Genomic DNA, 27,460 nt, shown 5'->3' with positions numbered 1-27,460 from the left:
AGGGAAATATGTGCAGTATTATAAAACATTCCCAGAGCATGTCTAGTTTATTAAACATGTTCTCACGTGCTTAATACTTCTGGTTAAGGAGTATGTCCTGCAAATGTTAAGAAATAGAGAGTCTGGGCTAGTGTTTGTCTTAGTTAGGTAAATATCAAAAGTATTTCTTTAGCATTAGAATGATAGGATGCTTGAAGGAAAATGTCTATTTAGAAGGTAATGAACGCTCCAGATTAAGTTCCTTCTTGGTACAGCTTCTGTGCTGGATCAGTTTTAACTGAAAAGCACTTGATACATTGACATATGATCTACAGTCTTTTGCCTATTAACTGTGTTAACCTCAGTACATTCTTCTCCACAGTTTCCTTTTCAGACAATTGAGGAACCAAAGATAGTAAGGGAAGTGTATGAAGCAGCAGTGTCTTTGATTGAGTCATTTGATGAGTTGGAGATGAAGAGCAATAGGTAAGATACACAGTTCAAGATCTGGAATTAGTAGTTCTTTGGGGAAGTGAGACAATAGCTAAGGAGAAGCAGCAGCCCGTATATTATAGTTACTAGTGGTAACTTAATTTTCTATGCATGTCTCTTTTCATTTTGTATATTCCTATGATGTCTATTCAGGGCAGTCATATGAAAAACTGCTTGTGGGTCTTACTGACTTGTGTTCTTGAAATACACTTCGTGCCCTGGAGTGTAAGTGGCCATTCAAGCCAACCACTTCATATGGAAACTACAGTCGTTGCTGCAGACCAGAGCTGAGTATTATTTATGTGAAGAATAAACCCCAGAACTACTATTATATATTGTAAACTACAACATACATTAAGCCATGAAAAAAGAACACAAACAAGGCATTGATTTTTGCTGGCTTTTTACCTCATGCCTTTATAGATAAGTACATACTGGTCTTTGTTACTCTGTGTCTTATAAATTGATGTTTAGTATCTGAAAATGTAGTAAAGTTGCTTCTACAACTTTAATCTAACAATGTATATTTAATTTAGGGATGGTTTTAATTCGTTTTTTGTTTGTGAGCTTTTTTCAAACCTTGTATTACATAAACTTGTAATTTTTAGAAAGCATTACTTAAGCTCATCTGACCAGATACCAAGTGAAGTTTTTTTGATTATTTATTTTGATCTTTCAATTAGGCTGTTTTAAAGTAGTTTAGGATGGTCTAATTTAACTACCTTTTACTAATAAACTACCTTTTGTAAGAAAGCATGAAGGTATTAGCATTTCAGCTTTCAAATACTGAAAGAGCTGTTACAAATATCCATTGCGATGCACCTACCATTAAAAACTAAACTTTCTGTTCATTATATAGTTTAAGAGTAGAGACTTTGAAGATGGTTGAAAAGATTTTTATATCAGGAAAGACTACAACAGAAAATACAAGTTCTATATTGTATTAAAATAACTTTAGCTTCTTGTCTCGTAACAGATTAATGGGAGATAATCACACCTATAAAGCTTGTGTCATGACCTGTAGTTCTTGATAATGGTTAGCTTTTTTTTACATGCTAGACTTTGGTTAAAAGGTGTCTGGTAATACTTCCAGAGTATGAGAAGCATTGCATATACTTGAAAAATCACTGAATAAGCTTGCATAGATTTCTGCAGTAGTTTAGTGTGTTTCCATTTTAAGATCTTTGGTAACCTAATTTTGATTGATTTTATTGCTAAGTAAGAATATTTCTCTTTTTACATAATTTTGAAGACAAAACTAAACCTAATGATTTGGTTCAATGTTTATTTATCCTGTTTTTCACATAGTACAGTTGCAAATAGTCATTTGAATTCTATTTCTTCAGGTAATTTAAATAATAATACATGTTATTAAAAATGTGCAGTTCTCTCTGTTCATTCAGAATAAAATAACTTGGGGTAATAAAGTCGGCTGAGATTGTAAAACTAATGAAACCGTGTATTCTTGCTAGGGAGAAAAATAACTTGAGTGTTACGTCAGAACGTGGAAGTGTGTTAGTATTTTTACCAGGTCGGTATATGTCTTAGAAACAGTATCTTTCCTTATTTGTCATTTAATAAGCTTTCTTCTGGCACTTCTTTCCAGGGGTTTATTAAACACATACTTAACTGGGCTTGATTGGTGTATTGGGGAATTTTTCTTGCAAACTTATTTAAATGTGGCAATAATTGGAAGAGCTGTGAGTCAAAAATTAAGACTTGGTATGTTTTAAAAATGGAGTTACACTAATAAAATTCTACAGCTAATGCATAGAAGTTCAATTCCTTGGGTTTTTAGATTAGTTATTAAATATTGCATGAAGGTCTTAGAAATCTTATAGAGATATTTTCGTAGCCACATATTGTGTAATCTTTATTTAGATTCTTGTTGTAAAAGTTAAAATTCACTTTTTTTTTTCTCTCCACGTAAATTGTTTGGTGTAGTAAGAAGGTTCAAATAAGAATGACAGCCAAAACGAAAGCATCCAATAATTTTTTGTGTAATTAGGCTTCAGACTGGGTTTCCTGATGATCACAAACCTGTTGCCTGGTGGTTTCAAGTATACTTCATGAAGTACAAAAGGGTTTGCTAGTTGAAAACTTTGAAAAGATGGGCCATAAGACAAGCCGGCAGCAAAGACGACCAGCCTGACTGAATAGGGAGATTTGGCTGAAAATCAGGGGGAAAAACGGAGAAGTTATTGCCTGTGCGGCAGGTCACTCATAACGAGTACAAGAATATTGTTAGGTTATGCAGGGAGATAATTAGAAGGTCCAAAGCACAGCTAGAAATTAGTCTGACTTTGGAGGTGAAGGATAGCAAGAAAAGTTTCAAAAAATACATAAACAACAAAAGAAAGACTAGGGAGAGCCTCCATCCCCTACTAGACCCAGGAGGAAATGTGGTCACCAAAGATGAGGATATTGCTGAGGTGCTTTTAATACCTTTATGGCTAAAGACTGAGGCAGAGGAAACACTTTTCCTGAGGAAAGCCAGCCCTCCAAGCCAAGAGACAGGGGCCAGGAGCAAAATGTCCCCCCTATAATCCAGGAGGGAGATGGTCAGCAACCTGCTGCTCCATATCGATGTGCACAAATCTATGGGACCAGATGGGATTCATCCTAGAGTGTCGAGAGATGGCCCACGAAGCCACTGTCCATCATTTATGAGCACTCCTGTCTGACTGTGGAGGTCCCAGCTGATTGGAAGTCAGCCAACATAACACTGATCTATAAGAAGGAACGGTAGGATAATCTGGGAAATTATAGGCCTGTCAGTTTGACTTCAGTGCCAGGGAAGCTGATGGAGCAGATCATCCTGAGTTCTATTATGCAACACATGCAGGACAACCAGGTGATCAGATCCAGTCAGCATGGCTTTATGAAGGGCAGGTCCAGTTTAACAAACCTGATCTCCTGTGACTAGGTGACCCACTTGTTGGATGAAGGAAAAGCTGTGGATGTTGTCTATCTTGACTTTAGTAAGGCATTTGACACTGTTGCCTACCCAGGAAGGTGGTCAAGTCGCCATTCCTGGAGGTGTTCAAGAGAAGGGTAGATGTTGTGCTAAGGGACATGGTTTAGTGATGTTGATAGGACTAGAACAAAGGCTGGACTAGATGATCTTGAAAGTTTCTTCCAACCAAAACTGCTTAACGATTCTGTGACTCGGTTATGTTCTAGTGGAGAGTCATGTTGGAGTCAAGAGCAGCTGCTTCCTTGGGCAGAGCAAGGTCCAGCCCTGTCAGGACTTTCTGTCATTTCCCTGCTGTTTTGCTTAGAGGTAGACAGGCTAGCACTAGGGCTAGAAACACATCAGCAGCACAAAAATGTACTATGTTTGCAGAGTAGCTTCCAGTGTAAGGTGCTTCCTGCTAGCTAAAAGGCACTAGAGCTGCCTTTCTGAAAGTTACCCTCTTTATAAAATCAATGGGTTGAAGGAATTACTTCATCATGTCAATGTCGGACCCGTTCTAGTTTGCCATTAATATAGTATGGAGACCGTCTCTGTTGCCTCTGGCGTCTCATTTGGTGTATGTCTGGTGTCCTTTCAGACTTCCCCAGGCCCTCTGAATCTTCATTTCAGGCTGAAATTACTCTTTACCACTTTCAATTCCCAAATCTTTATCTTTCACTTTGAGGTGTTTTTTTACTGTGCTGCTGATGCTCAGATGTCTTATAACTGCATCTATTAAGATAAAACTTTTTCTTCAAATGCATTTGGTAAATTCATGAAAACCTGTGTAAATAGCGCTTTTTGAATAAGCTAGTACTCAGGCTGGGTATTTGTTGTTGTTCAGTTTTTTGACCTTGGCCTGTTTTATAACTGATGTTGAACACATGATAAGCAATTTTCTTGGTAAACAGTCTTTATACAAGGCTGGAGAGAAGGGGAGGAGAGCCTTCAGTTTACAAGAGGCCAGCTGAGACAGAGATTTGGGTAAAAATAACCTCCACATTTAGGACACTGATTTGAAATGCCTAGATTTTTTGAGTGCTTATGATTGCATAGCATCTTGTACATTCATAGTAACATGCCCATTGACGTTTCAAGCTGAGCAGGCAGCAGCACCCAGAAAGAGTACTGCCGTGCTGAGGAGTACTTTTAGGTGATTTTTGCCTACTGTTTTTGTGGAACTCGATGATGGGACAGAATCCATTTCCATAAACCAGTTGCAGATGTCTTTAGTAGGATGCCATGTTTACCCTTCCTGCTGTAATTGCCTGTCTTGGTCAGTGCTTTATTTATTGATTGATTGATTGTTACCGAGTCTGATTCTTTCCAGGTAAATATCCTATAGTAATCAGCTCTCCTTTGATTCCAGAGTTAGTCCGTCACTAGGTGATACGAAGTACCATGTTAAACTATGAAGTGATTTTTTTTTTTTTTACATATATGTGAATATTACATATTCTACTATTGCTATCCTAAGCTTTTATATGTTCTACTCTGTCAATCTCTTTGTTTGTGGTTTTTGGTTTTTGGCTGTTTGGGGGTTTTTTGCATTTCTTCATGCCCTGGTCTCTTCATTGTCTTGGTGTGTTTACCAAGCTCACTCAAAGGACACCTCTGAAACTTTTAAGTTTCCGTCTGATTGCCCCTCTACCTTTTTTTCGCTCTCCTCCAGCTCACCTGTTCTCCCCTCAACTCTTGACATCTTTTATTTCCCTTGCCTATAGTCACTTCCCGTCATTTTTCAGTTTCAGTCTTTCTGACTCCAGTAATTGACTAATTTCCATGCAATTTCTTTTCCCAGCCAACCATATATTATCACTGTCTTGGTTTCTTGTTGAAACTGTTTCTTCTTTTCTTGCCACAGTTTCTTGCTTTCTGGCCGTTTTTCCTTGCTTACCTTAATCACAGTTTCGAGCCCATCATGTATCCCTCTTCCATCTAATTTCTAGTTCAGCTGTAAGGAACTGAAGCAGGGACTAATAATAGGACACTGGTGGATGACCTTTATGTCCAATATTGCCACTTTAAGTGTCAAATTATGCAAAACAACTCTTGGAAGATTGACAGATTTAATGACTCATGGCCACATTTACTGTTAAACTCTTATTTTTATTATGTGATGAGAAGGAGGTAGTAAGGAAAGTCAGTTACAGAGTTAAGTAGACATGAGAATTGGTTTTAGAATTGCTAGTGATGACTTTAAAAAGAAGACAAACTCTTGATTATTTTTTCCATAGGTTTGAGTGAAATAAGCTACATGCACTCATGTATCTCAAATATGTTTAATAAAAGGTAAGTTATACCATATTTGTTTCAGTTTAGTTAAACTTGAACATGAATCTCTGAGCTATATGAGTTCTAAGTACATAATATGATTTAGCACAGAGCTTTAATTTTTATATTCTTGCATCAGTAAATATTTCACTAATATCTTTTTTTAGGTGGCAAGTGTACCTGCTTCACTCACGTGTGACATTAGAGGAACAAAGTAATATATTTTTGCCTGCAACTCCTGGCTACAGAAAAGTAAATATTTTTGAATCGTTACTTTAAGAGCAATAATAGCAAATAATAACATAAAAATAACACTAGCTGTGCTAACTCAAACTGTCATGAGGGCAAAGCGGTTTTATTTTCTCAAGATGTAACTGGTTGCCTTTCTTACCAAGCTATTGCTTTAACTGTTCTTTAGACCTCAAGAGAAGTGCACTTACAGGAAGTTAGCCTTAAATTATTGTGTGACACTTTTTATCCTTTGGGATAGTTTGTCCGTGTTAATTGTTGCATCTGCATGACAGTAGTGTGCTGCTGGTGGCACTGCATAGCAAAGTAGTGCTCTAGAATTGGAGTCTCTTGCCCACGTTTTGGCTAGTGTCCTGGTTTTCTTTATTGCTGCTAATAGTGTGATGAGTTTTTTATAACAAAGGCATAAGGAAGTATTTCCATGCTTCCTCCCTTTTGTCATGTGCTATACTACTTTTTTGTGCTTTTCTGATTTTAGGAGAAGAAAACACAAGTTTTTTTTGTGCTGCGTTGCTTCTTTTAATTTGCAGAGTGGAAATGCTATGTTGCCATTACATTTGTATTTCTTCATAGTTAGTTGTATTTTTCATGTAAGAACATTAATGGGAGTAATTTTTTCTCTCTGTGTTCATTGCTCATTTTTTGCTTCAAAACTCAGGTTATTCTATCCACAAACATAGCTGAGAGTTCTGTAACAGTTCCTGATGTAAAGTATGGTAAGTCACCTAAATCATGTAATTGCTTGTATGCTGTATTTGTAAATATTGTCATTATTTACACTATCCTAAAACTCCGCAACATGTCACTGTTTTTTTCTTAATTGCAGTGATAGATTTCTGCTTAACTAAAACTTTGGTTTGTGATGAGGAAACTAATTACCAAAGTTTGAGACTTAGCTGGGCATCTAAAGCAAACTGCAGTCAAAGAAAAGGTAAGATGACAGTAGGCACTGGGAAGGAATTTTAAAAGTGAACTTTTATGGAGAATTCTGCATTGCTTTTCTTTTTATCAGCAGTAAAAAGCAGGGATCAGTTTGCTACGAATAGTTCATACAAACACTTAATTCCTTACCATGTCAGGATATTTAAATGTGGTTAAATAGCTATGTCTGAATATTTTATTTTGTTCAAGTATTCCAATGGAATGTTCTGTATTTTATTGAAAAGCATTAAAATTCATGGACTATAAAACTTAGGAGAATTCTTTTCTGTTTAGTGGTCGTTTAGTGGCCATTTTTAGAAAGGAGAGATGGGTACTGGTAGGTATTTATTAGTTACTTGTGAGTTTGAGCAGTAAAAGAAATTTCAGTGTCTTTTTGACACTCTTAAATCGGTTGAAATACCCACAGCGGTGTCTAAAGTGTAGACCAGTGTTTGTAGCACAAGGTTAAATCAGATTTCATATCAGCTCTTACAGTAAGACAGTACTTGTAAATATCAAAATCTTTTGGCTTCAATTAACAAGAGTCGAAAATACATGAGTAACAGTGACATCCTTAGATGTAAAAATATCCTAATTTTTAACTACTGTGAGGACTTCACCATTGCAGCTTTTGGTGGATTGACCTTGGCTGGACATCAGGTGCTCACCAAGCTACTCTATCACTCTCTGCTCCTCAACTGGAAAAGGGAATGAAAGATTATGATGGAAGGCTCATGGGTCAAGATAAGGACAGGAAGATCACTCAGCAATTACCATCACATGCAAAACAGACTCAACTTGGGGAAACTAATTTAATTTATTACCAATGAAATTGGAGTGGAATACTGAGAGATAAAGCCAAATCTTAAAATATCTTCTTCCCAGGCTCAGCTTTACTCCTGACTTTTTCTACCTCCTCCCCCAAGCTGTAAAGGGGGATGGGGAATGAGGATTGTGGTCGGTTCATCACACATTGTCTCTGCTGTTCTTTCTTCCTCGCACTCTTCCCCTGCCTCAGTGTAGGATCCTACCTGCAGGAGACATTTCTCCATTAACTTCTCTAACATGAGTCTTTCTGATGGGCTTCAGTTCTTCACAAACTGCTCCAGTGTGGGTCCATTCCACAGGGTACAGTCCTTCAGGGACAGACAGCTCTAGTGTGAGTCCCCTGCCAGGTCGCAAGTCCTGCCAGCAAACCTGCTCCAGTGTGAGTTGCTCTTCATGAGTCCACAGGTCCTGCAAGGAGCCTGCTTCAGCTTGAGCTTCCCACAGGATCACAGGATCCGCTTGTTCTGGCATGGTGTCCTCTGTGAGCTGAAGGTGGTTATCTCTTCCACTGTTAACCTCCATGGGCTGCAGACAGACAGCCTGCCTCACCATGGTCTTCATCATGGGCTGCAGAGGAAGCTCAGCTCTGGTGCCTGAAGCACCTCCTCTCCCCCTCTCCTTCTTCTCTGACCTTGGTGTCTTCAGAGTTGCTTCTCTCCCATACTCTCACTCTTCTCCCTTGCTGTTCTGCTGCAGTTTTAAATGTTACCACAGAAGCGTTGCCACCAGTGCTGATGGGCTCAGCCTTTGCCAAGTGGTGGTTTTGTCTTGGAGCCCTCTGTTATTGGCTCCATCAAACATGGGAAAAGCTTCTAGCACCTTCTTACAGAAGACAACCCTGTAGCCCCCCTGCTACCAAAATTTTGCCATGCAAAAAACAATACACGCCTTTGTTTCCATTTGGATTTGGATCACTGTAGGTTACGACAGCCAGCAGAAGCAGCGTTTTGTGTGATGGAGTTTGACTTACTATGCGTCATATGACTTAAAAGTTTGGCCTGATTCGCCAGTGGAGTATCCCACTGAGTGGAGTACTCTTTAGTTTGTTGAAGTGAGTGGTGTTTGGATTTGTGAAGACAGACTTTCTGAATCTGTGTGTTTTCTATAAATAGTAGATATGTTTTGCTCTTTATCATGGTATCTTAAAAATTGTTTACGTAGAACTGTAGAGTCAAATAAGAAATCCGAGCATACTCTTTGTGTACAGAAATACAAACACAAATCATATTTACCTGCATATGGAGTCTTCAGTTTGGCAATATGCTAAAACCTGCATTCACATATTTATCTTTATTACATTTAGAATAGGTAGGACTGGCCTTTTCCTAGTTTTGGGAAAGGGTATTGTAGCACAAGGTTTGTCGTTTCTTTTCAACTGAGAGACATGGATGCTGATTTGAGGGCAGTTATCTGAAAGAAGTATTTGAGTGAAATACTTCTGTAATTTTGTTAGTTACTGCTGCTGTAAAAACAAAATGATTTTGTCTGATCTTTACATAGGAAGGGCTAGAGCAAGTGCCTCTGCTGGGCCTGTCTGCTGCCAGAGAGCAAAACCCTGGTCAGCCTGCAGCATCAGCTGTCATGTGCTTCTCAGCTTCCCAGAGAGTTTCTAAATGAGTGGGTTTTGAACAGTCTGAAAGTTGGGCAGTTTACAAATTGGTGATTTGTTCTTTTATGTGAAGGTCGTGCAGGACGTGTTTCCGAAGGGTATTGTTACAGGCTTGTACACAAGGAGTTCTGGACAGACTTTATTCCAGAGAAGTCACTACCTGAGATACTAGTAAGACTTTTGGGAAACAGAATTTTTTAATTGCATGTGGTAATAGCAGAGACAATAAAAAGAATTTTTGCTTTACTTTTCCTGAAGACAGTGGACAATTGAATAGTTACTAATAACTGTAATATTGAATTGAATTCAAGAATTCAATTGCCCAAGACCATTCCACATAATTGTTTTAATAGAAGGAGGTGCATTATAGCATTAAAATAGATGTAGATTAGAAAAGAAGCAGTCTTTTCAAAAGAAAAATATTCTTAGTTATACAAAATTAATTTCAAGTTTTACTACTTTTAAACTTTTTAACTTATATAAAACATTTTATCACACTTTCCATGGAAGAAAAGTCACTGTAACTTGTCCTCCCTTCAGTGTTGTCCATTGGGAACTACAGTCTTAAAAATAAAATTGCTTGACATGGGGGGACCAAAAGACTTGCTGGCAACAGCTCTTACTCCACCCAATGTAGGTGACATTGAACGTACCATAATTCAACTGAAAGAGGTAGGCATTCTTTTAATGTTGTTAAAATCAAGGTAATAAAAATGTACAGTAGAAGTGCTTTTCTTAGTATTTAAGTTAGTAGTAGCCTTAATTGGAACCTGAAATAGGACAATCTGGAGAAGTTTTCATATATTTGGCTGCTGTTTGGTTATCGTCCCCTTCATTAGAACAGGATCATGATTTCATCAGGGAATGTAAATGTAAATTAGCATCTGTGGTGAGAAAGAATAGAAAAAAAGATAACTTGAACTCTGTAAGTGAAATTATTTATTACTAAGTAGTAAAATTGCACTCTTACACCTTATGGTCGTAGGGGTCAGTCTGAAGAGCTGCCTCTTAGCTGTATATGGAAGTTGGTGATCTTGCTTTTCAGTTATAAAGTTATGTAGTAGAATATTCATTGCATTAAACTTTTTCTTTTCCAGCATGCATAAGAAGTAATAGCTATATCATTTGCAGTTTGCATTTATATCTAGTATATATAGTAGAAATTTTACTTTCAAAATGCTAGGCTTTTAAAAGTAAAGAACTTCAACTTAATTACAATTTTTATACTACTTGATGTTGATTTGAAATGCTCGCTTCTTGTCCTATTTTCTTACAAACTGGTCGTATATATACTTTGTCAATTTTCCAAGTGAGTAAATGTTAATTTCTCTAGCTGGGAGCACTTGCAACTTGTGTACAAACAGAAGGAAATCCACATGATGGTGAGCTGACTTTCTTAGGAAGGGTATTGGCAAATTTGCCAGTGGATCTGCGTCTTGGAAAGCTGATAGTCCTTGGGCACATCTTCGGGTGCTTAGAAGAATGCCTGATTATAGGTAACTGAAAGAAGAACATGCAAGAACATTTCTCTAAAAGCAAGTGTTTTGCAGGTTTTAATTTTGCTTTGTTTTTCTTGTAGCTGCGGCACTCTCTTTGCGGAATTTTTTTACAATACCTTTCAAACAGCATGTTGATGGATACAGGTATTACACTAGATGTTTTACGACTTCCTGCCTATATTTGGGGGCAGAGGGCTAAGGTGACTACAAAATGTAATTTTCCATGTCATGAGTCTAATTTTCTGTCAGTTGAGCAGTGCAAAAAGAAGCTTTTCCAGGGGTACCTTGAGATACTGAAATCTATTTCCCTGCGAACTAACTAACATGGTTCTTCGGCTTTGCCTTTGTGATAGCATTATGTGGCAGTGTCTGTTAATTTATATTTTTTTAATAGCAAGGATTATTTTTTCTTATTACACTGCCCACATGATTTACCTTCAGCAAGAAGGTGTAAATGAGAAAAAAATAATTACAATAAATGCATTGACTTGTTTGTTAAAGTCCCAGATGATGCTAATAGTGTAGCGTTCTGAGCTGTATAATCCGTTAAATGTTTCTAAAAAATATTGTTGATAATTCTTATTGTTTGTATTGCCAGGAACAAACTGGGTTTTGCTGAGAATAGTAAGAGTGACTGTATTGCAATTGTGAATGCATTTAAGGTAAGTCTTTTTTCCAGCTTATCTTTCAGTGAAATAGACCCAGACACACCTCCTCAGCTTTGTAGGATCAGTGCAGCATTTGTGCTTTGAAGTTGCTAAAAGCTTTACATTACTTGTAGCTTAGTGTAGCTTTTTGAGGGTTGTGTTCCACTGTGTAACACTGCTAGTTCCAGTTGTCTCTGTTGTAATAACCAAAGATAGAATCATAGAATGGCCTAGGCTGGAAGGGACCTTAGAGATCATTTAATCCAACCTCCCTATCGTGAGCAGGGACGTCTCTCAACTAGATCAGGCAACACATGGGGACCGAATGATGTCAGAGGCAGTGATATTGATAGCACCCTTTTAACCGAGGGCAGTCTGGACTGGTAAGGTCTAGTACAGAATGAGTTTGATGTCTGTTCTCCAGACTTCGTAGGGTCGACTTTGTAACATTTTCTTCTGTCCGAGTGCGGTTTCTCTGCCGGCATTTGTGCAGCGCAGCACCATGGACAGAGGCCGATCCTTGCTGTTACAGCGCAGGGAAGACTCTTGCTAGAGGAACTTATTGTTCAAAATCCAACGTCTTGCATTGTGGATGATCTGACGTGTTCTCTAGTTTTCTGTAGACTCCAAAGTCTTCAGCTGGAGATTAATTTATACCTTTCTGTATACGTTGACATTTTTTCATTTTGGTGAAAGCTGACTTGTTTTTGTGTACTCTGATGTCAGAATTCTATGAAGCACACATGGGCTTATAGCCACACATACCCACTGATCCTGAGGCTCAAACATTGTGTTTTCTGAATCCCACTTATCCTGTTGCATGCTACATTTCCCTCATGTCCTGTTAATCTGAAGATGATATTTCTATAAACCAGTATGTTGTTCTGGAGGATCAACACAGATCACAGAATTGTTGAGGCTGGAAAAGATCACTGAGATCATCAGGTCCAGCCTATGGCTCAACACCATCACATCGGCTAGACCATGGCACTGAGTGCCACATCCGGCCTCTCCTTAAACCCCTCCAGGGACTGTGACTCCCCCACTTCCCTGGGAAGTGCATTCCAATATCTGATCACCCTCTCTGTGAATATTCAAACAGACCTTCCCAGGCAGTATCTCTAAGTGTGCGTGATATGAAAACTTTGTTTTTAATGACAGAATATCAGAAAAGAACAGAGAAAGAACTTGTTTTCAAACTATCTCTACTACATCTTCAAATTCCAGGGTAGCCTGAAGTTCTGTGATTCATTAGCATGTCTTTTTTTAAGCCCTTGCTTATGGAAAGGTTTCAATGAGTTAGAAAAGGTCAAAAGCTCTGGCAGTAGAAAGAAGAGAATCCAAGGAAGTTAAAGCTAACCAGCCTGGTTTAAGTGATGATGTGTTTGGGTTTGTTTTTTTAAGAGATTTTAAAAGGAAAAAAATATGTCAAATGAGGAGTTTATTTTTCTGACATATTATAAGGCTTGGGTATGGAAGTGGTGGATGTCAAAAGCATTATTTAAAATCAGTACATCAGGTAGCCTTGGTCAAGGTAGGGAAATGTAGTCTGGCTGTTCAACTATGCTAATAGTCAGTGTCCACAGTAAGCTGGAAAATTATGTTATGAGGTGACATGCTGTCAAACTAGAAGAAATGGATTCTGAAGACATCTGTCATAAATTAGCTGCCTCATAATGAGATTATTTTAATTAATATTCTAGATATGTTAATTTTTCTTCCAGCCCTGTTTTCTGGAAGGCATCCACATCAGAACTGCATTTGAATCAGTTAATTCGTTTACTTTTGTCCCAAAGCCAGGAGAAAGTTTCTGAAAGTAGCCTGCTTAATTACAGCATCAAATCAAAGTGTCTAAGTTGTTCTATTTATTTATGAATGTTTGCATGTGCTTTAATACTCAATCCGTCTCCTCTGAGAAAGCTAGGTGGACAGCCTGTTGTATGTTACGGTGTTATCTCAGTGGCTATTGTACCTCTCCCAACACAAATCAAGACTTAAACCTTGGAATACAACTTGTTTGGCATACTTTTGGATTGTGCCCTGGTCTAAAATCTCTTAAGCTATGTCCAAAAATTCAGTGACGTAAATACTGTGTTTCCAGTTTAGTTGCCCAAGCTGATGGCAAATTTGAGGCAGTTATATGTAAATACAGTTCATCCAAGAGTGCTTAAACTCCTTTACAGTCTGTAGATGCATCACTGCATGCCATAATCTCTAAACCGACAAAGACAGCCATTCTTGTTGTTCATCATGTCGTGGTACAACATTTGTAACCCTGACACGCTTTCAGCTCTCCAGTAATGCATTCTTAAAATTACCTTTTGCAGCAGCCACACCGCTTCATGTACTCATATATGAGCAAAGGAAAAGTTCTTGCCCACCCTCAACAAAACAGTGTGTGACTATTGATAAGAGTGAGAAGCACCAATACCTGCTTAGGAACCAACCCGGCAACCACTGTATTAGACTAGAATCATTAAATAATTCAAGCTGGAAAGGACCTCACAAGGTCCGTACTCCAATATCCTGTTCAGAGCAGGTTCAACCATGAGGTCAGTCAAGGTGACTCTCGGTTTTACAGGCAAGATCCTCAAAAACCTGTTCTAAATCAGCCTTGCTCTGTGGGAACAATTGAAGTCACCTCCAACCTAAATTACTGTGATTCAGGTTTCCTTATACTCTTTTCTGCTTAAATATTTATAGTCTTTGTTAGCCCAAGGGAATCTCTGTTTTTGAATCGGTATAGGTATGTAAGAAACTTCATTGTTTTAAGAGTGATGTTAATATCTGTAATAATAATTACTAATGCACTAGGGTTTGTGCCTGAGTACTACCTTACTTCTTTCCTAGACATGGCAGGCCTGCAGACAAAAAGGGGAGCTGAGACATCCCAAGGTTAGTTAACTTTAACTTCTTCTTTTCAATTCAGAGTTGGTGTCTTCAGTGCTAGAATATTTTAATAAGGCTTTTTTTTTGCTAGTGTTCTTTCTCTATAGTAGTTACATTTTTTATAAGTAAATAGAAGCATGGGTTTTGAGAGAACATAAGTCTTTGAATCCAGTGTCGAGTATATAAAGGAATCCCTTTTCCAGTCCCTTTCACACATGGATCAACAGTAGCCAGAGTTTGAAATCCAAGCTGAAAAGAGAAATCGAGCTGTAGTTGAAATAAATCTTTAATTTGTGTAAATGTCTATTTATTTTTTAAAGAAACACACAAATCTCCTGTCTTTCCCAAATAGACTGTGAAAAATTATGTGCATCAGTCACAGAAAACAGTAGTATGTGCACAAGGACATCCAGTCCTTTTTTTGTGTGTATAAGAAAACCTTATTTACTTCTCTGCTTCTTTCAGAGCATAGTATGCTGCTTTAACACCAGCACATAACATACACTGAGTTACAATGAGTATCCAAGATGCAGGAATGTGTCTGATATTTACGCATCTGGATAAAGAAGTTCTGGGTTTTTGGGAGAAGTGTGTATCTTCTGGTAGATTCTGTAGTAGCAATCCAGAGGAGTTGGGCTGGTGGATTTGTACAAAAAATTTAGATGACACACAGCTGCACTGGTGTTAACCACAATATTAGTCAAATATATAATTTTCTTATAGTTTTGTAGTGTCATAATATTCAATTGGTATGGATGCAAAGCAAACTATGAAATGCAAAGCAAACAATCTTCTATCAGTTTGTATAACTTGTTTGTGTCTGCATAGAAGAATATGAGAGAAAGCTTACTAGCAGTAAAAGAAACAAGTTTCTAACTATTTTTATATTTGCATTTTTTGCTTTCTTTTCCAGAAAGAGCTTGAGTGGGGTCGATCAAATCATATTAATATCAAGAGGATCAGAGAGGTAAGATGAAATAATCATTTATATGAGCAGAAAGACTTAACCATCCTTATTTTTACAAATGTTAATTTGGGACAACGAAGGCATTCAGGATGTGGTTGGAGGACCGGTGGCTGCTTATGGGAGCTTCTTGGACAAGCATAGGATTGAAAGCTTGGCAGCACGTTCTGCTGTAGCACCTAAGTGTGATCTCACTTGAAGCTGAGGTCAGGGTGCAACATGTGCGGTCACTGCTACAGTTAGGTACAGATTTCCAAGTTGTTGTTAGCATGCTTTTTTACCTTCTAAGATACAAACTCAGGATGATTTAAATGGAGAATCAGTATATCACCTTGTAAAAGATTATTTTGGTTCTTTTTCTAATTTTATTCTTTATCATACATACATAATATGCTTTGCGACTACAAAATTCTACTTTATAAAGTCTTGTCAGGAAAATTGCTTGAGTCACACTTCTGTAGTTGTTTTCTGAAGTAAAGATGCTAAGCAGTATATTTGGTGAAATATATGCTGATCTCCTAGAAAGGAAAGGAAATTTGCCCACTTACTTAGACTTTTATTACCAGATTTTATTTTAATTTGTGGACAGTTTTGATCTGTTTAATATATAACTTATAGTTCAATTTTCAGGTGTCAGAGTTATTTCATGACTTGAAAAAGCGAGTTGGAGCATTTAATATGTGTGTTAATACTCAGCCATCTCCTATGGATCAGGAATGGGCATACAAACAACGCTTCATTTTACAGGTAACGCTTTATTGACTCTTCAGGGGAGAACTATTCTTTACAAAAATCGTAACTAGGTTTCTATGTACTAATACTGATGAATTAGTATTGCACCCAGGTTTCAAAATTCTATGTAGATTGAGATTGCAAGTGGAAAAAAAGTAATTCTTTTTGAAAACTTCAAAGGGCAACTGGTGGGACTTTCAGTAGTTCAGAGTTGGCAGTGATTCACTTGCCTGACTGTCCCTTCACTTCTGACAGTTCATTGAAATCAGGTCATACTGAGATGAATTAAACTGTGTATCTAGATTAATCTTTGTTAAACTCATAAAAAATAAAGGAGAATGTTCTGTGTTGGAAGGCTAAGAGCTAATAATTCTGAAAATTATGTTTTCGCTGGTTTTGAGTGCTCCATTGGGCCACTGGCATGGTTAGTTATGGGGGGGGGTAATGCATGGCAGAAATTAGATGTCTTTTAGCTATTGTAGCTTTGTCAAATTTTCAGTTAAACTTCTTCTCTTATTTGGACCGATTAGTAGTGATTTTATTTTCACAGACCTATTTATCATTCCAGTGGCAGTGAACTATTCAGAGCTGTAAGATGTGACATGAAAACAGAACAATTTTCATGTAGCTATTTTATGTGAATTTGTTTTAAATTGAGGCTCTTCTTGAAATCAGGGCTAACAATTATAGTTTTCATAGAGCAAGTCTGCATAAAAAAATACTAAAATGTTGTAAAATTGTTCCAGAGGTTCAAGATTTTCATGAGTGTTTGTAAGGATTTGCATGAGTTAATGTTTAGTCTGCAATTACAGTAATTCCTGGAAAGAGAGATTTAAAAAAAAAATCTTCGTATGAAGATCTATTGGTATCTCTTTATGTTGCTAGTGTATCTCTTGGCAGATTATATTCAGTCTCTTGAAGTGTTTTACAAAATTTTTCTTGATTTCAGGTTGTAATAGCTGGTGCTTTCTATCCTAACTACTTTACTTTTGGGAAATGTGATGAAGAAATTGCTGTGAGACAGCTTGCTGGCAAAGATCCAAAAACCACTGTGATGGTATGTTAAGAAAGTGAATGACCTAATAAAGAATAAAGCGATACAAATACGTAGCATTTGAGCAGTAATTTCAAGTTTTGTTCTGGGCAAGGACAGAAATAATTTTCGCTCTGATCCTTACTTGCTTAGTTGTCTTCTCTCCCATCTCTGTTTCTTTCAATATAATAAACATTGTGCGAATGGGCAATTTTAGAATTCCTATAAGAACTGCCCTTTGATTGCTAGTCTTGCACAGGCAAAAAACTTTCATAAAACCAATGCAAGTTTTGAAAACTAGAAAAGGACTATCAAGGGTACTTTTCAATGAGTATTTATGAAATGAGTTATTGCAACTTTCTTTTTTGTAATCTACATGATGGTGCCTGGCATACTTGTATTAAGGTTACTTGGGTATTGCACTCTGCTTTGAGTTTACCTTCTTTGAGAAATATTTTTTTATGTGACTAAGAGCAACTTTGAAATGGCTGTGTTAGACTGTGTACCAGTTTGTAAAAAAAAATCAAACTAGGATGTGTTTGGTGTATCTGAACTAGGTAATAACACTGTAAACTAGCCATGACCTACACTTAAAGAATACAAACCTACAAACAAGTGAGCCTCAAAGAAGAGATTTGTATTGGCACAAGAGAAAAAAATAGTTAGATGAAAAGGTAGGAGAGAAAAGCTTACTGCCAAGAAATTATTTTGTGCTTTACTGCTTACCCAAGAACAGAGGCTAGTTCTCTACTGAAGGAGATGCTGGCATGGCACTATGTGTGCACAAACACATTTAAGTATGTTTTTTAAGTTTTTAATGTATTGTTTAAGGATACTGAAGCAAAATATCAGATTAGACTCATTTTATGGAATAAAGATGAGATCAGTTTTGCCACAGCAACATAGGTTAAGATTAAACTGTTAGGTTTAAGGAGCTCTTTGCTTTTAATGATGTAACTCTTGATCTGCTCATATGTCAACTGCTTGTTATCTTGAAGAGAAAAAAGGTAGCTGCTGTATCTTGATCAGTGTAAATGATCTTCCTGGGCACAAGTTTTGCAATTTCCTCAAGCTCTCAGTTGGAGAGACGATGCTTATAGCTGTGTGATGCTCCAAATGGTGTGTGCCAAAGATATGAAAAGGCAGTTATTCCTCACACACTCTGGTCTCTCTGGTCTCTCTAAATCACTTTGCCTTGAGGCAATTTCTGTAGTCTGACCTAGATGATGTTTTGGATCGGCAGCTGATCGTAGTACTGTAACTTCAAGGCATATGAAGATTTTTTTTAAAATAATCTATTCTTTCTTGTCTAAGATTGTAACAACTAAAGACAAGAATAGACAGTTGTATAGCCCCTGGAAAATAGTTTAAAGTCCAGAAGTTTGAACTTGCTAGTTAGGAGTTCTGTCTTTCTGTGTTAAAGCAAAATCTCCTATGCGAGATGATTGAGTAAGAAAAAGGTAGATAAAAGAGTATCTGGCTATGGCAACATATTAATAGTTGTGAAACTAAAGCCTTGAACTCATATAAATTAGTGCTGCTGAGTCTTGCTTTGCTTTTGGCTGTACATCCCTTTTTCTTACTTTGGATTTCATGCGCCTCCTGAGTGAGCCAAGTGTTGAAGTAGGAGAAAGCTGTTCTATTGCTTTCTAGAGTTAGATTTCAAGCTAGTTTAACTCAAGGAATTCATGAAATGCATGACTATCTTGTTGCCTTGGTCATACATATTAAAGTCAAAATCCATTATATTTAGCTATATACCATCTATAGAATCCACTAATCATTATAAAATCCAGTGTATTTAGAATGTTATTCTTAGCAGAATGCCTTTGAAAAGATGTTGCAACTCCATTAACTTTATCAATATGCAACGGTTTTAGGCTTAAAACCCAAGAAGAAAAACAAGCTTGTTTAATAATTCAGTTTGGAAGAGACCCCATGAAGTCATCTAATCTGGTGATAGGATCAGAACAAGATTAACAGTGAATTCAGATCATATTTCTTAGGCCTTCATCCGCTTGGGCTTGGAAAAAGCTCTGAGGATGGAGATAGTGCAGCTTCCCATGGGACCCCACCTACCAGTTCCCTGAAAAAAACCAAACAAACTATGCTGTCCTAGACCTCAGGATGTGTATTTTACTGCTTGTCTTCCTCATTCTCAAGATCTTCAGCTTCCCTCTCTTCTGGTTGCTATGACCTGAGCTGCTGTTGATTATCACTTTGATGACAAGTCCTACATTTTTTGCTAATAGATCTGGCAGAGCCTGTTTTGGTCATGACCTACGTAAAGTTACTTCCAACACCCTTCAGAAATCTAGGAGCTTGTGTCTTACTCTTGTAGCAGATTATCAGGGACCTTATTGCCTCCCAGTAAGATGCAAGATCTGTGTTCTGGAAACCTCTGCAAGTTGCCTAAAAATTATCTGCTTCGTCCTGACTGGATGCTGTGTTAAAAATTCCCATCTCAGTGTTGCCCTTCTCTTATCCTGACCCACCAAAGCTGGGTTGTCCCATTGTCTCCTCCATGTAAGAGCACCTTATATTTGAGCTACTTCTCCCCGCAGGGAAGACCAGGAGGTTGTTCTTTGTTATCCCTGAGCAGCGTGTATCTGTCCACAGCTGCTCTCCAGCTGTGCAAGCTGTCCTCCCACACTTGAGTAATTCAGTCTGTGGTAGTTCTGCCAGGACATGCGAGCCTGTAGCTCCCACTGTTTCTCAGGCTACACACACTGCCTAGGGTGTAGTTCCCAATGGTAGACAAGGAAGTATCTGTTACAACCAAAAAGAGGGATACTAAAGAGCTTCTGGGAAAAATTGTTGAAGAAATATTTTATATATGATTACAGATGAAGTTGCTTCATTTATAATTAGAGAAAGAAAACATTTCTCTGCTGGTTTGGGGCAGTAAGGCAGCATTAGGGGGCCGGTTAGCTCAGTGGTTTGAGCGCGGTGCTGACAAAAAGGACCAACACTGAGGTCGCGAGTTCGATTCCCGCTCGGTCCCCATGTGTTGCCAGGTCTAGTCAAGAGGTGGCGTCCCTGCCCATAACAGGGAGGTTGGACTAGATGATCTCTGAGGTCCCTTCCAGCCTAGGTCATTCTATGATTTCTATGATTAGCAGCAAAACTTCTGATTTTATTGTCTTTTAAGAGTTTTGAATATAATACAGTATATAGCGTTTTTTGAATATGTTGAGGTTTAGATTGTGTTTCACTGTTGCAGCGTAAGTGAAAGAGGAAGCTTAACTATTTAGGTGAACTTAATAATGCGTTAAAATGGTATCCACATTTAACTGCTTTTTCTTAACAGGTGAAGAATATTCCTCCCTATGGATATCTATACCATGAACAGTTACAGTCACAGTTTAGACAGTGTGGGCAGGTAAAATCTATTGCCTATGATAGATCAAAGTAAGTATAAAATACTTAGTATCCTGCCTTTCTCATGTTCTCAATTTTGAATCTAGTAATCACTTACTTTCTTTGTCAGTGGTGCCCTAACAAAATGATTTTATTTATTCTCATCTCTTCTGAATCAATAATTTATTTTTAATGTATTGGTGAGAGTAAGAAAGAGGGTTTTGAAGTTCAGTACGCATTGGGTAGAATAACATGAGACAAACTAGTTGAGTTTGAGACTGTTTTTTGTTTTGTCTCTTCTGTTTTCTAAGAGTGGACCTTTTCTAAACTGCAATCAGTCTGTATGTATTTATTTCTAACTTACATGCTGAATTTATCTCATTTTTACAGTTGGATGGCTGTGAACAAAATGCATGTGACTGACTGCTTCAGTGCATTGTCTAGCTAACTTTGGACTACTACTGCCCAAAGTTGAATTCATGTAGCTGCTCTTATGCCTGTTCCAATCTTAAATTCTTTTCTTAGTGAAGTGTATTTCCACATCCTTTCTATTTCTGTAATTCTTTTCTCATTCACATACCTTGCATACTTTTTATATGTATTAAATATGCTCAGTAAATTTGGTATGTGACTGTGAGAATGTTAGAACATTTTCTTACAACCATTATGATAATTGAAGTTTTAAGATGCGTAAGAGCAGTGGGCAAAGCCAGTGAGAAACCTCCTTTGCTGGCCTGCTAAGATAAAGACAGGGAGAATAAATTACGGATTTTGCGGGTTTTTTCTTTGGTTTTGATTTCTCATCAGGTATTTATTTAGTGGGGTTTTTTTTGAACAGGGCATTTGTGGAGTTCTCCCGTAACCCGATGGAGAGCTTTAAGATTCTTCCTGCAGTGTACCTATCGGTCAAGATGTCACAGCTGAAAATTCCTCTTGAGCTGAATGTTCATAATCCAGAAGATATTGAAAGGCAATTGCAAGATGTGGTAACTGCAAATGTGAAATGTCTAAGGTAATTATGTTGCATATGGAAAATGAGTGAAATGAGATTTGATGGATTCAATGGAAGTTTCCTTGGAAATGTCATCAAGCCATTTTAGGTTCAAAAAACCGATGCGTAAACTTTGAATCAGCAGAATGTACTTGCATGACTAGAAATAGCATGATTGTCATAAATAATAGTTAAAAGTGTTTTACTGTTTAAGAGAACTCCAAGTCTACACTGGGGTTTTGGAGGGGATTTTTAAGATTCTTGTCCATTTCCCTTTGGCATATGGAAATACAGATGTACACAGTAATTTCTGTTTGTGCTAGAGATGACATGAGGATTGCTATAACCAAAATAAATGAGTGAAATTTGCAGATGTAAAAGAAAGGGAGAGAGGAGGAGTGTAACAACAGAAGCCGGGGGGAACTGTAACAGCATCAGGTGGGAAGGCATGGTGGAGAATACCAGTGAGTAATGCAGTGTAGTGAGTCTCTTTGGTCCGCACCTGCTTTTGCTAGAAAAATGTGGCCTGTGGGTTTCACTGTTGTTATATGTGGTCTGTGATTCTCAGCTTCAGGTCATGTAAGTAACTTGTTAAAATGGTAACCTGCTGACCTCCTGATTGGTCTGCAGCTGCTTTAAAGTAAGACATTTTTAAAGTAAGACATTTTAAAGTAAGAAATCTAAAATAGGAAGGCAGGAATGAACTGGGAGAATTAAAATACAGGTGAATGCTTCACTTCCAGTTGATAAAACATTTTAACAGTTTCACTGTGCCCAAACAGCACTTAAAATCTTTGTGAAAAGTAATTTTCGAGGGACTTGGAAAGACTTAATTTTAGAGTACATAATTGCTATCAGGTAAAAAGAGATATTAAAAAGAAGATATGCTGAATTTATCTTTGTACTGCTTTAAAGTAAGACATTTTTAAAGTAAGACATTTTAAAGTAAGAAATCTAAAATAGGAAGGCAGGAATGAACTCAATTTGTTTTTAAAAAATAAGCTTAGAAGGCATGCAATAGCAAAAAGTCTCACTATTTAACCTTAATTCTTTGGATTTCTAATAAATTGAAGGCAAAGTTGTGTCTTGGTATGTATCTTCCTGTGTTTGGTCACGGTGGAATTCAGATGATTTCTCTGTAGTATGTTAATTCTCTGTGATCATGTTACATTCTAATGGAATTCATGTATTTCTAAATAAAAATCATTAAGTATATAAATGTGCCCTAGGGGCATCTTGGGAAGCAAACAAAAGCAAAAATAAATAAATTGAACTCCTGGGTTTTCATTTGCAAATGCACTATTTAGTATCTTCATTGTATAAACTTTCTAGCGTAAATGTGGACTATCAGAAGCAGACAGTGGAGCCTGTGGAAATCACATTTGGTAGTTCACCATGGTCAAAGATGATCCCAAATAGACTTCTCTCTATCAAGATAGCAGAGGTAGGAATGTTCTACATCTGAAGTAGGTCATACCTAATAATCAATACCTAGGTAAGTTTGTGGAAGTGACTGACTGACAAGCTTAAATGAAAAGAATGGATAACAATAATGGGTTTAGTGTCTGTAAGAGGTATGGAGAATTTCTTGGTCTATTTTTAATAGTTCTTTGTTAAACAGTACTTGTATGCCACACATAAATTTCAAACATTGAAATTTATTTGCAGTTAATATTTGTGAGATTCACTGACAGTAAGTGTTAACTAGAATTAGGCATAAATGTAACAAGAATTAATGGGAGGGGTAAAAAATTACATACACTATTGAAATGAGAATGGGTGGGTATTTGGGACACTTACCTAGTTATTGTAAACTGGCACTTTTCTTCAGAAGCTGTAGATGTGAGAAATTAGGTGACTTAACAGTACTGCACACTCATTCGGAAAAATATTGTTTACATAAAAGGTGGTGTGTGAGGGGAAAATTATATATCTGAATATTTCTGAATTCTGAAGCTGAGAATTTTTAAATCTTGTGTTAAGTATCATCTTAACAAATTGAATAATAGCAAGCAATATATATGATGCTGAAATAAAAATTAAAAAAAAAACCGCTGAGCTAGTGGAAATTATAGGCTCAAATGTTAAAACAGCTCCTGAGAGTAGTGACATGTTTTGCAAGTGCAGAAAAGAATGTTTTCTTGACTTTATTCAGCCATGTCTCTTGAATCAATAATGTTCATGGATTTGATTAAATATATTCTAATCACTTAGCTATCTGTGCTACTTCTGTGTAATACATCAGCTTTAATGATCATAGGTATTGTAAATCAAGATGTAGTGTTTATATCGCAAGCATTCGACATAAGATCAGAAATGGTATATAAGAGTTCAGTAAGCCACTTGAAAGGCTAACTTATTTTATTCAATTTGATTTAAATATTTATGTGCTTTTCAGTTTCTTAAAAGGATGGCTGATCATAACGGTAACAATGCTGATTTACTGATAGATGTAGCTAACTGGTATTCTTTCACTAATAGGAGAAGTTCACCATATCTGTATGTATCTGTCTAATCAACCTTATTTTCTGTATGTTAATTTGGTTTAGAAAAATGGAAGCAGTCTTTTCTTAATTTACTGTATTTTAGTAATGCTTCTGTCAGGAAGATGAAGAGTGTGCTCCTGTTGCACAGCAAATAATTTAAAATAACATCTAATTATAAGAAATGCTTCAGTGCATCATTGCAGTATGCGAAGACTTCTCTGTGCGTGTCAGGATCGGAGTGCTTCCATCTATTTTACTTAGGTGTGTTTTGTAGAAGAAGAAAATGATACGAAGTCTGATACTGTCTAATTTTTATATTCCTAGATAGTGGAAGTTGGACATTTCTGGGGTTACAGGATAGATGAAAAAAATAGGGCTGTACTCCAGTCTCTAACTGCTGAAATTAATGAACAGAACTTGAGGGATTTGCCAATGTCTCCACATCCAGAGTTGCTTTGTCTGGCACCATTCACTTCCCTGGAAAATAGAGGATACTATAGAGCTCGCATTCTGTATGTTTTTGAAGATTTTGCTGAGGTACAGTAATATGTTATGTCATACTCAATTGGTATGATGTAATTGGGTTAACAATCTTGGACCTGTGGTGCTTTTGTTTTGTTTTTGGAGGGTTGTGGGTTTTTTATTGTTGTTATAAAGCACTATATTAATGATAACTATAAATATTTCAGCAAAGAAATCTGTAGAACTAAAATAAAACCTTAATAGAATGTTGCCAGAATGTATTTTTCCCGAACACAGAAATATTTTAGTTTTAAATTGAGACACTGTTGTTGATATGGCAAATTGTCTTGTGTACTGAAGCAGAGCGAAGCAAAAGAAAGACTAAAGCCTCCAGTATTCCTCTTCCAACATAGTGTTTCTCCTTTGCAATCAAAAATATTTCAAGTGGCACATGCCACATTTGCCTTTTTCTAACTTTTTTTTTTTTTTTGCATGAGCCACCTCTTGTCATTTTACACCACTCTGTTTCTCCTTGGTAATATCCAACTAATGAGAATTTATAAATAGTAATGGAGCATTTGCAGTGAAAATTTATAGAAATTCCAAAGGATGTGATCTTTTACTTCATACCATTCAGTTTTCCTGTTGAGTTCTCAGGTCTCTTAAGTGTGATCTTTTTTTGTGTCAGTGTTTATGTAGCTGAGTTCTGTGTTATGAGCAAATTCATCGGAATATTTTGACTTTTTGTGCTGAGATCAGAAATGGAAATTAGTGCCACAGCTCAAGATAGGTATTAATTTTTCAGGCTGATACTTTTCAGCAGCTAAGGACAGATCTTTTTTTGTAAAATTTATTTTTGTAAAATTGTCCTTTGCACAGCTCATTCCTCCTTGGAATTTCTTGATTTCTTAACTCTTTAGTGGTGACACTCAGCTAATACTGAACATGGTTGACCATTTAAGGTTATGGAAAATTAGTGAATAGCAGTGCTAATCTCAGCACTGTCTCTTTTTGCATTTATGAACATTCACTGCATCCATGCTATCATTTGCTTCTCTAAAAGAAATTATTAGTAACACTTGCTTTAGAAGTAAGGTTACATGGATTAAACTGTGAGGAGAGAAGTTCAGACAAATTTGCCTTTTGTAGATTTAGCAGGTTATTTGCATTACCAGTGGATGTTTAAGCCAATGGATCAAATAATAGACATAAAATTTGACCTATTTTTTGACATAACTTCATTTGCATGTTTTCCAAATGCCTAGTTTGCTTTCATTTTGTTTGATCAGATTGTGTTCTACTGTAATTATTAAATATAGGTTGTCACTTTCTTGCCACTGAAAGTAGCACTTGGAATGTGTGGAATCTCTGCAGATGCTCTTGGTTTTTTTTCCAGGTTTTTTTTGTGGATTACGGCAATAGATCTAAAGTGCCTTTAAAGAATTTAAAAGAGATTCCAAGCTGTGTTCGAGAGCTTCCTTTCCAGGTAGGTGAGATGTTGTTTGCTGCTGCTTAATAGGTATTTTCATGTCTGGTCTGGCAAACAGACGTGTAGTTCAAATGATAATACTTTTTAGAATAATAATGATGTAACATTATTTTGCTAATGGGAGTACCTGCAAATTACCTTCACTAATAGCTGGATGAATGTTTTCTACAGTTGTGTATGCACAGAGCAGTAATTCTTATAACTGAACTGCATTCTATTCAGGTGTACAGAGATGTTATCCATCCTTTTGGTTTGTATTCTTTTTCTTTTTTAAATGAATGTTTGAGCTAGTCCTGTTTCTGTGGGAATCTATCTCCCACCTGTAATCACAGCAACAACAGAAGGAGAGAGGAAATTGCTTTAACAGCTGCCTTTTGATGCTTTCAGTTATCTGTTCCTTTGCTGTCCAGCAGTTGTATGAAAAGTAGAACTTCTCTCCCTAGAAGAACAACTTCGTTCTGGTTCCTCTATTGCATGCTTGTGTGCAAAGCTCAGGAGTAACGGGGGGGCAGTAGATCAGCTTTGCTTTAGTCGTAAGAGCCTCTGAGCAAATGACGGGTTTTATACAGCTTAGGAAACAATCCAGAGAGCAGAAACTATCAAAGACTGGTTTAATCTGTTGTTCTCTGCTTAAACCTGGCTGCTCCTGCTACTGATAAGTAGCAGCACTATTTCTTCTTGCCTGCATGGCACAAGTGTGCCGTGGCGATTATCTTGCATACGGTTACTGGGGAGAGTGGTTTTGTTCCATCAAAGTTCCTGCTCTCCTGCTTTATTAGTTATAGGACAAATATGTAGGAGATACCTAATTTAAATTGCACAAAGCTTGAAGTCACTGGTTTTACTCTGTGCTACTTTGCTATTCTGTGAACTACTGGCTCTGCTTGGACAGACAGAACTCTCTTGATAATTAGATGATCTATAACACAAATCTGAGGGACTTTGTAGTTACCTTTTCAGAAAAATAATTCTCTCGCACTATATTTACAAATAGAATAACTAGATTTCAAGTGAAATTCAGCTTTTCAGTCCTCATTCAGATAGTTTCAGGCTAATCAGAATAGGTGTGTCATACTAACTTTATTCTCTGAAGTGTTTAATGATGAAAATGAGAAATGAACTAGCAGAAATATGCCTTTCTTTTATATCTTCTTAGTGTCAGATCTTAAAGGGTTAATTTTGTTTGGTTTTATTATCGATTTAAAAAAATAGGTAGCATTAATTTTGGCAAGAACTATCCTTCTTGTGTTTTCAAATGTATTAAAGAGAAAATATATTTCTGCTTCAGGTCTGGTTTTTTTCATGACCAGTTTTAATGACTGGCTATTAAAAAAAAAGTTTCTGTTATTAAATTCATCAAAGACATAATTACAGATAGTGATGGGAGTTAAATGAGAACTTAATTACTCTTGCGTGCCAGGGACAGAATAGCTGCAGTGGTCATGCCAAGTTTTCTGTTGCTTAGTTGAGAAGAACTGCAGACTGTAAAATTTTTTCCAGAGAATACGTCTCTACACTGCTAAGATTTTGGTGTGGATGGTGAACTAATACTTAATTATCTTTTATTTATTCTCTGCTTGCTCTGATTCTTTAGCAGCTC

At 36.9% G+C, this 27,460-nt stretch overlaps 1 protein-coding gene across 1 annotated transcript in view; it reads left to right on the top strand.

Annotated features, from left to right (window-relative positions):
• TDRD9 (tudor domain containing 9) overlaps window positions 1-27,460 on the top strand; it is a 67,851-nt gene that overhangs the window by 31,078 nt on the left and 9,313 nt on the right. The window contains exons 9-28 of the mRNA XM_009875451.1: window positions 362-465; window positions 1,944-2,002; window positions 5,665-5,719; window positions 5,869-5,953; window positions 6,609-6,666; window positions 6,777-6,881; window positions 9,382-9,479; window positions 9,849-9,980; window positions 10,642-10,804; window positions 10,888-10,951; window positions 11,406-11,469; window positions 14,305-14,349; window positions 15,257-15,310; window positions 15,938-16,054; window positions 16,989-17,096; window positions 20,383-20,483; window positions 21,271-21,444; window positions 22,756-22,867; window positions 24,234-24,446; window positions 25,768-25,857. Of these exons, the coding sequence (XP_009873753.1) occupies window positions 362-465; window positions 1,944-2,002; window positions 5,665-5,719; window positions 5,869-5,953; window positions 6,609-6,666; window positions 6,777-6,881; window positions 9,382-9,479; window positions 9,849-9,980; window positions 10,642-10,804; window positions 10,888-10,951; window positions 11,406-11,469; window positions 14,305-14,349; window positions 15,257-15,310; window positions 15,938-16,054; window positions 16,989-17,096; window positions 20,383-20,483; window positions 21,271-21,444; window positions 22,756-22,867; window positions 24,234-24,446; window positions 25,768-25,857 (2,001 nt within the window). The remainder of the gene's footprint in view (window positions 1-361; window positions 466-1,943; window positions 2,003-5,664; window positions 5,720-5,868; window positions 5,954-6,608; window positions 6,667-6,776; window positions 6,882-9,381; window positions 9,480-9,848; window positions 9,981-10,641; window positions 10,805-10,887; window positions 10,952-11,405; window positions 11,470-14,304; window positions 14,350-15,256; window positions 15,311-15,937; window positions 16,055-16,988; window positions 17,097-20,382; window positions 20,484-21,270; window positions 21,445-22,755; window positions 22,868-24,233; window positions 24,447-25,767; window positions 25,858-27,460) is intronic.

This window comes from Apaloderma vittatum, unplaced genomic scaffold, assembly GCF_000703405.1.
Source record: "Apaloderma vittatum isolate BGI_N311 unplaced genomic scaffold, ASM70340v1 scaffold5428, whole genome shotgun sequence".
NCBI lineage: Eukaryota > Metazoa > Chordata > Aves > Trogoniformes > Trogonidae > Apaloderma > Apaloderma vittatum.
Note: the sequence above shows the minus strand (reverse complement) of the source record. Positions and strands in the feature narration are given on the sequence as shown.